This window comes from Barbus barbus (assembly GCF_936440315.1).
Source record: "Barbus barbus genome assembly, chromosome: 6".
Classification (NCBI taxonomy): Eukaryota; Metazoa; Chordata; class Actinopteri; order Cypriniformes; family Cyprinidae; genus Barbus; species Barbus barbus.
This window is the reverse complement of record NC_136734.1, coordinates 24816217-24829237: the sequence shown is the minus strand read 5'-3', so window position 1 is coordinate 24829237 and position 13021 is coordinate 24816217. Positions and strand designations below refer to the sequence as shown.

At 36.4% G+C, this 13021-nt stretch overlaps 1 protein-coding gene across 1 annotated transcript; it reads right to left on the bottom strand.

Annotated features, from left to right (window-relative positions):
• Window positions 1-5756: 5756 nt before the first annotated feature.
• Window positions 5757-11165, bottom strand: LOC306871809 (insulin gene enhancer protein isl-1). Its single transcript, XM_079419980.1, has 6 exons — window positions 10900-11165; window positions 10140-10329; window positions 9182-9441; window positions 7570-7856; window positions 7151-7318; window positions 5757-7002 (listed from the first exon to the last, which is right to left on the bottom strand). Exons 1-6 carry the CDS (start codon window positions 10925-10927, stop codon window positions 6886-6888), a joined length of 1050 nt encoding a protein of 349 aa, XP_079276106.1. The 5' UTR covers window positions 10928-11165; the 3' UTR covers window positions 5757-6885.
• Window positions 11166-13021: the final 1856 nt, after the last annotated feature.

The following is a 13021-nucleotide window of genomic DNA, read 5'->3' as shown; positions in this document are numbered from 1 at the left end:
ATCATGATTTCTCATCAAAACTGCTTCCAGACGTGAGATTTATAATGACGTGGTATAATTTCACCTTGTGATGAATATGACTTGTATGTAGAATTCAAGTAAAATATTAAGATAGATTAAGTTCCTGTTCCTGTTGTTCTTCCTGTAAGTTTCTGTTTTTTGTGCAGTTTATTGAAAGTTAATGTACTATGTGTCATTTTTTTTTTCTACAAATAATCCCTCTTAATTTTTCTTAGCTTCAGATAAAGTATAAATATTGTCAATAAATTCTGAAAACTACATAGAAACCCATGTTGCTGCCATTCAAGAGGAGCCCCCAGACTGAATTAAAGAGATGGTTCACCCAGAAATGAAAATTCTGTCATCATTTCCTCACCTCATGTTGTTCCAAACCCGTATGACTTTCTTTCTTCTGTGGAACACAAAAGAAGATATTTTGAATATTGTTTTAACCACACAACGTTGGAGCCCGTTGATGTCTAAATTGCACAGTATAAAAAAAAAAATTCTGTTCTGCAGATAAAAGTCAGTCGTACAGTTTTGGAATGGCATGAGAGTGAGTAAATGATGTCAGAATTTTCCTTTTTGGGGGAACTATCCCTTTAATGTTCCAGCACACTAAATGAAAAATAAATGAATGTAAACATAGAATGAGTAATCAGGGTAGTATTTATTGTCACGATTTTGCAATTCTATGCTATTCATTAGTAGCACACGAAACACAGGTCATTTAGTCTGAAAACTGATCTAAATGAGAGGCGGGTGTTTTTTACAGCTATTTGATAATTTAGTTGATGCCTAGAGAGGATTTGTGTGGCCTTGGTTTCCAAGATGGTATCATAGGGTGGCTTGTGGGCTGGTTAATACATGTCGTAAGCTAACCGGTCACCCACCTTAATCAGCATATGAGTTGCCATGACAAGAGTTACATGTACGTAAATTTATACAAGGATTTAAGTCTGTGTAATCTCCTTTCTGATAAGAAGTGTATAATGGTTACTCTGCACTGCAGAAACTAATATGTTGTTTGAATAAAGTCACATTAAGTGTAAAATGATAACTATACATATATAGTTTCATATGAAATTGATTTTGATTTGAGTATATGACACTTGCACATAATGTATCTTACATTAATATATTAATGTAATATATAGACAGTAGTAGTGCATTGCTTTTTAAATATTTGTTCATTCTTTGACTATTCATTATATATTTAGTGATTAAAATATAATCAAACATCAGAACAGCAATGATATATTGTTTTGTCTCTTAACCACTTGTATGACATTTTAAGTTGTTGCTATGCATAAAAGATACCTATCAATCACTGACATAAATGCACACATGAACAAAAAACAATATGAGAATTCACAACAGTAGAATTTTTATTTTCAGTTTGTGATAACAGCAAAAATAAACACTCTGTTTTTATTATTATGTGACCTGGCATAATAATATGCCAGGTCACATAATAATAAAATAATAATATGCCAGGACCCCCCCCCCCCCCCCTCCCCCTCCCCCGTTAGTCACACTGTAAACCCAGCATCGATTAGTTCCCATCCAGGCAAGACAATTACAGTGGTCCTGTAAAGTTGTTATAAGCAGGAACATATAAAACTCTCAAGGTGTCCTTTTAAACTGTAGCTGTGGAGCTTGTAGATCTTTGTCTTTGTAGATTAATCATGTGCTCCTTGACCTATGATAGACAATTCTACTTCCTCTAAGTCTTTTATTATTTTAAATAGTCTTAGTAAAAATCAGGGAACCTGTCTCGCTGATATGTTTGCTACATTGTTTTCCTGTCGTCACTCTTGCCTATGCCTCCAGTACTACTGTAAAAAGCCTACTTCCTAGTGTGTGTCATATCCCTATATAAATTTTGATATACCATGAGCAAATGTAGAGCTGAAAACAGGAGTGGGGAATTTTAATTTATATTTGAGTACAAATTAAAATTTCAGACCTGAAATTCATGTTATTTGTTTACAAAAAAAAACAACCTGTGATGATCGGGGTTACAAATGGACTGAGCTGGATTAATCAGAAGTCATTTAACCCTGTACACTCAGTAAAGCCTGACATATAAAATAATAGTCAAATATTCAGTTTAGTCATTTGATTAGTCATTTGAAGTTGTGTATGCAAGTGTTGTATTTGATGCATCAGGGTTTGTGGCTCATATATTATGTTATAGGAGAATATGGAAAAGGAAAAACACATTGAAACAGACAATTTCGATGCCTTAAAATTTCACTTATCAAATATGATACAGTAGACTTGTAGGGTTAAAGGTTGATAGGATTAAGATTTTCCTAAATTATTCGTTTGTGAGGTTTAGTTTAGTTCATATTGCCAGCTGACTTGCTGTATTGAATGCTCAAAAATGTTAACTATATTAATCAGAAGAATTTTGTTTTGGTTACCAAATACCCTGCATGAACACTGCACCACACTTGGCCTGAAAGCTTTTGCTGTTCTCACAAAACGCAAACCAAGCTTGTCACCCACAAGTCCCCTTCTCTGTATGACCGTGTTAGTTTATGCCATCATACTCCCAATGAGACAGTTTTGATGGCATTGACCCCTGGAAAAGAATGAAGAGTCGGCCCAGGGGGCTGTTGTGAAGAGACCAGGCTTTTCTGGGGCTGAGAAGTTGGAGTGTGCTCTTTTCTTGATTCCCCCGTGGATCCGTTAGGCTCGACTCGCAGGACGCCGTAGCTCTTAGCATTCTTTTTTCACACGTGTTGTGCTGACAACTAACACTTGGAGTGTCCTCTTCATTGACACATTCCAAAGAGGATCAGGCTTGACCAGCACCTCTCTCTCTAGATCTGCTGACAGACTCTGAAAGTCTCCAGAAGAGCCGATGTTGAAAATGTCAGCTTTCCTCAGACATTTTGTCCATCCAAACTCTTTTCACCCAAATATGCAAACTCTCTCATTATTCATTCAACATTATTTTGTTCCAAAACTACTGGCCGACTTTCTTCTATGAAACATAAAGCTGTTTTAAGTCTCATGGTTATGTTTCTTTGTTTTTTTCTTCAATACAATGGAAGTCAATGTTAACTAAAACTGTTTGGCTATCGACATTCTTCAAAATGTTTTCTTATGTGTTTGTACAGGCTGAGGGTGAGTAAACAATGACAGAATTTGCATTTTGGGGTGGACTATCAATTTAAACACAAACTCAAGTCGATGGTGCAGCTCTTCAAAAAACTGATTAATGGTTTGTTCATAGATAATTTTCCAATCTGTTGTTTCAGGTTAGGAATTCATAAATGTTATCATCTCTTAAACTATTCTGGTATGGAATTGTAAATGTTCACAATACTGTTGGCAAGTAGCACACTTGATCAACACTTGAGCAAGAGATAAAAAAGACTGACCTCATGCAGGATTTGAAACATGAAACTATTAAAGCAGTTAAAAGGATAGTTTACTCAAAAATAAAAATACTGAATTCTGTCATAATTTACATGACTCTGTGAAACACAAAAGAAGATTTTTTTTAAGGTCAAGTGTTGTTTGTACCTCAATTTTCTTCATAATATCTTCCTTTGTGCGTCGGAAAAGAAATAAAGTCATACAGGTTTGGAACGACATAAAGGTGAGTGAATGGATTTTCATTTTTGGTTCTCTTTAATGTTACGTCTCATTCTTTTAAATATACAGTAATATTCTTATAAAATTACAGATGCACAGTAAAGTTCCGTCAACCATCTGCCATTGGTTGCCACCGCTGAACAATTGTGGGTTGAGCTCACCAGCCTCCCTGGTGTTGTGACTCTGTGGTCAGGCTTTGGACCTTGGGGAGGGATTGCTTGCTCGGTTCACAATGCAATCGGGTCTCATCCAGGAGACTGTGATTGTTCCATGGAGCCTCCTCCAGGTACAGTGCTGCTTTTGTTCCAGTAAGTCAGCAAAGCTGAATGCAGTCCGGGAGGCTCAACCAGCTTTGGGAACTATTCTATCAGGAGGCTTTGTGCTACCCAACGGTCTTCTTCTTGCTGTTGAGGACTAGAGAAAAAAGCTGACATTTTAAACAGGGGATCCCTACTTCATAGAAGTTTGATGCCTCTAAATGCATTGCGCAACAAATGCCCTAAAAGTGAAGAATTACAAGTTTGGGTTCTTTTTTTGTTTGTTTTGTTTTGATTTTGCTAAATATTAATATTTCATATTTGCTAAATATTAATATTTCAGATTGCAAGTGTTATTCTTCAGTCATGGTCAAATTCACAGCTCTTCTGACTCACCAACATGTGACTCAACGAATCCAAATGTGCAGTGAGGCACAGGTCCAGCTGAATGGACCTGGCTGTCATAGGTGTTGTGCTGTAAAAGAAAGACTATAAAATTCATTGCCAACAACTAACACACTGTTAAAAAAAAGAAAAGTTTAGCCAACTTCAGATTTTTTAGTTCTCTCAACTTATTTTTGTGGGAGATTCTCAACTTTTTGTTGTATAAACTTAAAACAGCAAGTTGAGAAAACTCAAAAATCTGCTGAAGCTGGTTGCCTTAAAATTTTAAGTTAATAACTTATATATATAATAATAATAATAATAACTTTTTTTTTTTTTTTTTACAGTGCAGTAACATGAAATAATATTGAGTAAATAATCAAAATAATAAATTAGAAATTTGTTTGTTTGTGTTTTTGTGTGCGTGTGTGTGTGCATGTGTGTGTGTGTGTGAAAGAGAAGTGTCAAGATTTTTTTTTTTTTTTTTGAAAACCAGTTAACAAGTCAATTTAAATTAAAAGGCTCCTTGCATAATGTACAAATGGTAACCTTTCTTGTTTCAAATTGAGAAGCAGACAAAATTATTTGTTGATATGTATTAAATCTACATCAATTTTAGTGAGTGGAACCCCTAGTACAATAAAAACAGTTTGATTGCTTACATAAACAACTTTTGTAAAGTGACGTAATATTAAAAACCTTAGACATTAACAAAAGAGTAAAGCTTTGTGGTTCAATTGTGTCCTATAAGTATCATCTTGTGGCTGGTAATCTGATGTTGACATGTTGTCATAGTCTTGTGCATTTTGTTCTTAATTCAGTTTAATTCAGTTTGCCTTAATTTACTTTTAATTGGAATGCAAATAGAAAATGCAAAAATAGCTACAGCTTTATATATACTTTACCTGCCCCTCTTTACTGTGTTTTTAACTTTAAGCACATCTCTCTTTTTTTCCTGTGGTAGGTAGAGTATACAAAGATTCTAATATTTTCAAAGATTTCTAATATTTTTCTATAAATTTCTTATATTCATGATGAGTATCTAAATTATCTCAATTTGCGACACATGTTTGCACAAAGGAAGCATGAAAGCTGAGAAGAATAAGGCCCATAGTGATCGGTCATGTAAAGAGGAATAGTCGAGATCATTGTACCAGCACCTGCCATGATTTCCTGAAAGTCTGGAGTGTTTGAGATATGAGATTGAGTTTAATTCTGTTACTTAACTGTTTGTACTATAGCAAGCTCATTGTGTCACTGCTGTCAGCTAAAGTTCATTTTGAAATTCTTGATTTTCTCCTCTTTCTCAATCACACAGTGGTCTTTCAATACTTAGTATATAAAAAAGTAGCCTAAATATCTTAATGACGGAATTGTCATTTTTGGGCGAACCGTCCCTTTAATGGTGCATCGGCCTGCAGTGCCATTAACCACATTGTTTGATCAAACGAGAACTGATTTCTTGTCTCTTGCCTAATCTCCTTTCATTTTTTTTTTTTTTTTGCGTGATATATTACAATCACCAATCCTCAAATTGTCATTCGAGAAACATATAGGCTACAAAAATGGCAACATTTAAGAAAGCCCCACGTGTCCGACCGTTTACTTTCAGTACACGTCAAATTTTTATTGATCAAATATTCCTGAAGATAAGTCTACATATGGCGTTGTTCTTACATCAGTCTTTGATCAAACGACAGGACACGTCTATTATGATAGATCATTCGGAGTCGACAATATTCTTTTCCTCCTTTTTACTTCTTCAGCAAGTAAAAGTACACAAAAGTGGCATGTCTTTCGACAATAAATAATAAAATATTTTGTAATACATTAACAAAACGAAACCTCCAGAGCTAATCAGTCATATTAACTTAACTTAAACCTATACACATCTTTGGGAAAGAAAAAAGTTATTGGACGGACACGAACACATGAAATTCCCACACAGCTTGTGGCAAAATAGAGGTATACCTTGTTGCAATGCTTTAGTACTTGGGCTTGATGTTTGAAAAGAAACCATATGATATAACAAAACAGTAATCGTAGTAGACCTCGGCTGCCATACCCTCTTTCAGTTAACTAGTCCATTTCGATCTTTTATAGAAACAGAATAAACAGTCATGGTTTCATTATAGGCTACTCACGTTGCGCACAAAAGTAGGCTATATGAATGTATATTAGATTAAGTTCTGTTGCGACTTATATCCGTAGAGGTCCAATGATTTGTCATAAAAGTGGAAAAAAACGTGGAGGGTTATTTGGCAAAAGTGTCGCCGACCAGGTCCACTCGGCCGCGGAGCACTGCAATCATCATGTCAGGTTCGGTGTGTGAATATGTGCGCCGGCTGGGTCCACTTTCGCAGGAGTTTGCAACTTGAAATGGTCTTTTCGCAACACTCGTTGGACTTGCTCGGTTAGAGTGTGTTTAAATCCCATGATTGTCATCACAGTGTATAAATACAACCAAGGGTTGTTTCGATATAGAGGCCTCGTGCAGTTGGAGGATGGGTTATTATTCAGTAGCGGCCCTAAACGAAATAGGGATGGAAGAAACTTCACGGGCCTTTCTCTGAGATTGGTTCCCGGACACCGTCCTTCGCCAAACTTCAGGTGCAGGAGATAATCCACTCGCCTAGGCCTCTATAGGACTCGCTACCATGCTGTTTGGTGTATCTGGCAGTTGCGAGGACATTGAGGCGACCTCGCTCCCCGTGGAGTTCGAGCCTGGTCCTCCTTCAGAAAAATTCACCTGAAACATGCAAAATATATGCTATTACTATTTAGAATTGTTATTATTATTATTATTAATTATATCATTATTAATAATAGTATTAGAAGTGTTTTTAATGCGGCGGTCGCTGGTATTATGTCGTTTACGCACAGTTGTGCGCACTCACCAGTTGCTGGAAAGCAGGCTGGTCGATGTCACTCTGCAGTGCGAAGTCACTCAGGACTTTCCAAGGCGGTTGGTAACTCTGCACCTCCACTTGGTTTGCCTGCAAACCACCGTCGTGTCTCTCTGGACTGGTCGCCACCATTGGAGTCCCTGTCATCCCCTGGATGTTCTGCAGATGACCACAAATAATTTATTTGTAATATAACTGAAATATATATATATATATTTTTTAAGTTCTGAATATACATACAAACTTTATTTTTTAGAAAGCCTACGTGCTTTAACATATTGGCAATGCGTCTACGTGATTTTAAGTTAGAGTAGCCCTTTAAAATACAAACGCGTAAAGCTTATGACTACAGAGTGGAAGTTTTTTTTTTTTTGGTTTTGGTTTATTGACTGAAGCTCCACTAGTCTTACCGTTTTGTCGTTGGGTTGCTGTTGCTGAAGTTGTTTCATCAGTATGCTCCTCTTTTTGTCCTTGCAGCGCTTGTTTTGAAACCAAACCCTGATGACTCTCGGGCTGAGACCAGTCATCTCAACGAGCTGCTCTTTCATGAGGGCGTCGGGTCGAGGGTTGGCATTGTAACAAGTCCTCAAGGTATGGAGCTGTTTTTCGTTGAGGACTGTCCGGACGCGGGTTGTTTTCTCAGGTTGCTTGTGCACATGAGGTCGAAGCGCAGGTTGGCGTGCCGAAATGGGCTCTGCTGCAAGAAAAACGAAACAGAAAAAAAAAAAATTGTTAAATGCAAAGAGATCTTATATAATGCTCGGAATGCGTGAAGACTACGAATATATCCAGTGATCAAACTGTCACATAATTTAATTGGATAAGTCGGAGGTAGCCGAGGCCCGTCTAAGGTGGAGGTAGCCTACTTAGCAATGATAAAAGTATTACATTAAAAATAATAACTTATGAGAACGGAGTATTAGTTTTCTCATACTCTCTGAATATATTTGATGGTCTGCTTACGAAACCGGGGTCGAGAGGAAATCTCTCCTTATGCCTTCAGATATTTCTTTCCATGGAAATCTGCTGCTTCACAGATGAAAGTCTTAATTCTGTGTTATGGCGAAGAGAGTAGCCTATCCTTTTAATAAACTTGAAATGCAGCCATGGTTGCAATCCCTTTTCTGGCAATTATATGTTCCTGCTGGATGCAGTAAATTTGGAGGGCGAGTATGACCCAGATAGGTTTACGACACTTAATTAAAGCAATCTGTGCATACCTCTGAATTTTAAATAATAAGGTGCGCGCGGTGTGCTGCCCATGACATTGCTTAAAAGCAGCTGGTTATTAATGAACCTACATTAACAACTGCTTTTGTAATGGTTTATATAATTGAATTTATTATTTTATAAGAAAATAAGACACCAATATAAATGCAGAATAGCATTTTGGGAGATTTCTAAATTGAACACTCCAAGCTTATTTTACTTAAAGGGCCTTTAAATGTAGAGTATCAACACGTGCTTCAATGTGGTATTTTAATTTAATTAAAACGCATTTAAAAAAAAAAATCTGTCAAATGATGGTACCGTAATCGCACACAAACAGCAAATACATTATCGCGTATTTCGAATTCATTCATATATATAAACATTCAAAATGGCATTTTCTTTGTATTTATTTATGAAAGGATCTCATTTCTTTCTTAAGTACATGTACAAGCTGACATTGTCGCGTGGTTGGCCTCTAATCAGGAGAGAATATCTGTTTCATGCACGAATAGCTGAATTCAATACCAGACAAACAGGGGAAAAAACGAGTTATGCTGTCAAAGCACCACAAACTGGTTAGCTTGTTAATAACATAATTCACGCCTTGTTATCACACAACATTTATTCATCATAAATCTGAGTCTTGTAATGTATGATGTCACCATAAAGCTCTTTTTTCATCTTGAACAAAAAAAAAAAAGCCTAAATGTTTAGAGGAGCTTTGTGTCTTTTGAAATCCCCCAAGACAAATAATCCCCGAGTCCTTGAGCAAACAGCGCTTTGTAAATTGTGGTAGAATGCTATGCCTACCTGCCATTTGTAAAGGTCTCGCCGGATGTAATGGGCTTAATGGGTCACCAGCACCCATTGTTGCCCGCTCCACCACGTCATGGTCGGCCCTGCAGAAGAGCCCGTCTTCCCGCAGAGCGAACTCATCTCCTGGGATGAGCTGCCGACTACACGCCACACATCTGAAGCACTCAATGTGATAAACCTTCGAGCGTGCTCTCATCACGAAGTCATTCCTGCTGAAACCGATGTTGCATTTAGCACATTTGATCCCGTATAACCTGAAACACAAAAAGTACATTATAATGTTCATGTTTGAGTTAATATATATATGGCATAGATAATAAGTTTTAGCAGCTACTCGATATGTCAACAATATAAAAATAGGCTATTAAATAAAAATATCATAATAATGATAATATATGTATATAATATAAAATATATGAAATCTATGGCGAAATGAAATGCACATAATTGTAAGAACAACAAATGCCATGTTAAAATAAAAATATTAAAATAAAACATATTTAAAGACAACCATAATATAATTTATTTACAAAATAATTAACCGACTTTATAATTATCAAAATTCGTTAGCTTTATTATTATATAATAACGACATTTTAACGTATTATGGATATTATTTTTTTCACAGTGGTGTTTGTCTTTCACAAAAACGTGTCCTATTAAAATAATGCTACATTACTGTCAAAAATATTTAAATATCGCGATGAAATTTTGTACAGCTACATGCGGCAATGCCATACATATGAACAAAGCTCCACAATAATTGTCGAGTAATTGCGCTGCAGACTCATTTAAGACTGGAGATTAGCATATAGGTGCTGTCCAGTACAAAAACAAAACAAAACATGAATGACAGCATGCTGCCGTAATGCACCAATGAATAATGAGAGGTTACTGTCATTCAGTCATCCACACTCGAAAACTAAAACATGACCTAATTGATCTGCGTTACCTGATGTAGTCCCGTTTACAGTAAGTTTTTCCGTCTCGCACAAAACACGTACAGGACTCGTCCAGATACTGGTTACATTCTGCACATTTCAAACACGCCGCGTGCCACTCCAGGTCCGGAGACACGCGCAGAATATACTGGTCATGGATTTGATTCCCACAGCCGACACACAACGAGATTAGACGCTTTTCTGATTGAAAGAGAAAGCATAGGATGTTTCAAATTATGTAAATATTTTGTATTATTATTATTATTATTTAATTATGACACTATACAACCTAAACGTCTTGCAATGCCGTAATTTCCAAATTTTATACTATAACTTTTGTGTAGGATTAAACATATATTTAAACACACGTTTGACATGTCTAAAAACAATATGCTGATAATAACGGTGTATAACTGAAAAATAGAATAGAATTAGAATCGACATAGACTAATTATTATTATTATTGTTATTAATAGCCTATAATAATACCAATATCATAAAATAATAATAATTAATAATTAACTAACAAAAATTAAATGGTCAGGAATGGGCCCTATTTGTAGTGATTTAAGAGGAAGAGCAGTATCAGCCCATAACACCGGCTTGTCACGATCCCTCTGGTCTCTTAAGAACTTTTTAACTTTTGCAGAACGCGAAACAAACTACTAAAGTCATATAAAATGATCGTCATACAGGCATATGGTTGAAATGAATCGCCAATACTAGCAGTAAGTGTCATTAGACACATATAGACATTAAAGCATAACTTACTTTTTGGTGGATCCCCCATGTCTCCCATGTCAATAAAGTAAGGCGGTGTTAGGTCCACTTTAAAACCGGACAGAAGGCCCTTAGTGCCCGTGTTTTGATCTGAGAAGGTGGGAAAGTGGCCGAGGGTTCGAGGTGTTGCAGGACTTCCCGGAATCGAGATGCTTGCGATTAGAGTTAGGGGTGTGTGTTGAGCTCCTGTGCTTGGTCACAGTATTGATGGGCCACTCTTGTCTCTATCTCTCTCTGTCTCTCTCTCTCTCTCCTTCTCTCAAACTCCGTCGGCTTCAGCTCTTCTCTCTCTCTATTGGTCTGACGTAGGACACTCATACGTCACCTTTATGAGAAGCTGATTGGTTATGGAAAGAAGACCAGCTGTTCGGAGCCCAGGCCGAAGAATTGTTGCGTTTACTTTCATTCATACATTTTTTTTCTCTCTAATTTCGGCAGCTTCGAATTAAATAGACTACATCCGAAATATGTTCAAATTAAAAGTAATAATAATGATGACGATTAAACAGAAGGGGGAAAAACAGGAACAAACTATATTATTGCTTATTTAATATCTACGCGTTAATGTTTATTTTAAAAGGAATCGGTCTCAATTTTGATTGCATTTTTAGTCAGGATATTCTATGGAATTTTAAAACGTTTTAAAATAACACAATTATAACAGGCTACCTGTTATTTCAATAATAGACTATAAATATTAGCTCGAGCAAACTAAAATTGCTGTAGGATATTTAATAGGCTATCAAGTCGCTATGATAAAATCTTGCTTTATATGAAGTAAAAGTGGTAAAATAATCCCTGTTCATGCCGATGGGCATGTGAAGTGAATCTGACCAGTGCACAGATTTTTACAGGGAAAGGCGCAAATCCCTATTTAGGCAGCTGCACACAGGGGTGCATAACACGATTGAAATCGATGGTACATTTCAGGGTTGTCGCTATTCAAACTAAAACGCAATTACAGCACATAATTGCAGATAATGACCGTTTTAAACTGCGCAAGGCACGTGGTAATATAATCTCAATGTAAGGGATGGATTGGTTGAACAAACAGGCAGAGCATAGCACAGAGTTGCTGAATTTCCTAACTCTTTTACAGCGACACGGCAAATTTTGCTGATAATGAGATTTTTTTTTTTACTGAAGTTAAACTCTGCGCTGTCACTTCAACCCAAATCATTGAGATTATCAATGTATTCCAACACTCTCTGATGAATTATTATTTTTTTTAAATAAAAACTGAATCTCAATAGATGCCTTTTAAATTGGCGAAGTAACAAAATGCAAAATACATTTTTAACGAATTTGTAAGTCTCTTATTGACAGTGATGGACAAGACAAAACAAGTGTCAGAAATATGACAGCAGGTTTGCAGGCAGCAGAGCGTCGCTATAACAGACTCAAACACGCCCTCTTGTGTTAGCAGCACGACCCAAAGCACAACCACCAAACAAAGACAAGGAAACATGGGCGAGAGCTGGCATTGTTAACTCTTCATTCTGCTCAAATGTTCAATAACACGTTGATGGCCGGTGATTATTAATTATTTGAGAATTTAAAAGCCATTTAATAAATAATAAACATGTCAAATAAGGCATTGTTTCTGCTCCAACTGGTCCATCATGTTTCTTTTTTGTGTTTCTCAGATTGTTTGTGTGTCTGTGTGTGCATGTTTATGTGGTTAATGAGGACACAAATTTGTATAATGACATGGGTATGACAGAGGTATTATAATATGAAGGTGGTTTATGAGGACACTGCCTATGTCCCCGTAATTCAAAAGGCTTAAAAAACATACTAAATGGTGTTTTTTTGAAAATCTAAAAATGCACAAAGTCTCCTGTGAGGGCTAAGTGTAGGTGTAGGGTTGGTGTAGGGCAATAGCACACACAGTTTGTTCAGTATAAAAACCATTACGCCTATGGAGAGTCCCCATAAACCACAAAAACCAACATGTGTGTGTGTGTGTGTTTAATAGTGATAGATTGATAGATGATTGATAGCAGCTTGTGTAGGTGCATTTGTATGGGCGTACAATACAATGTGACCATAATTCATGAAATCCATAAAACATTGTTTTGAAATCCAGCAGGATACTAAAGAGATATTTGGA

What these genes read in the sequence shown, in the direction of transcription:
- LOC306871809 (XM_079419980.1), bottom strand. Translation starts at nt 10,927, where the DNA reads ATGGGAGACATGGGGGATCCACCAAAAA. An exon ending in CATGGGGGATCCACCAAAAA is followed by an intron (nt 10,330 to 10,899) that starts GTAAGTTATGCT and finishes TCTTTCAATCAG; the next exon opens with AAAAGCGTCTAATCTCGTTG. An exon ending in AGCAACCCAACGACAAAACG is followed by an intron (nt 7,319 to 7,569) that starts GTAAGACTAGTG and finishes GGTCATCTGCAG; the next exon opens with AACATCCAGGGGATGACAGG.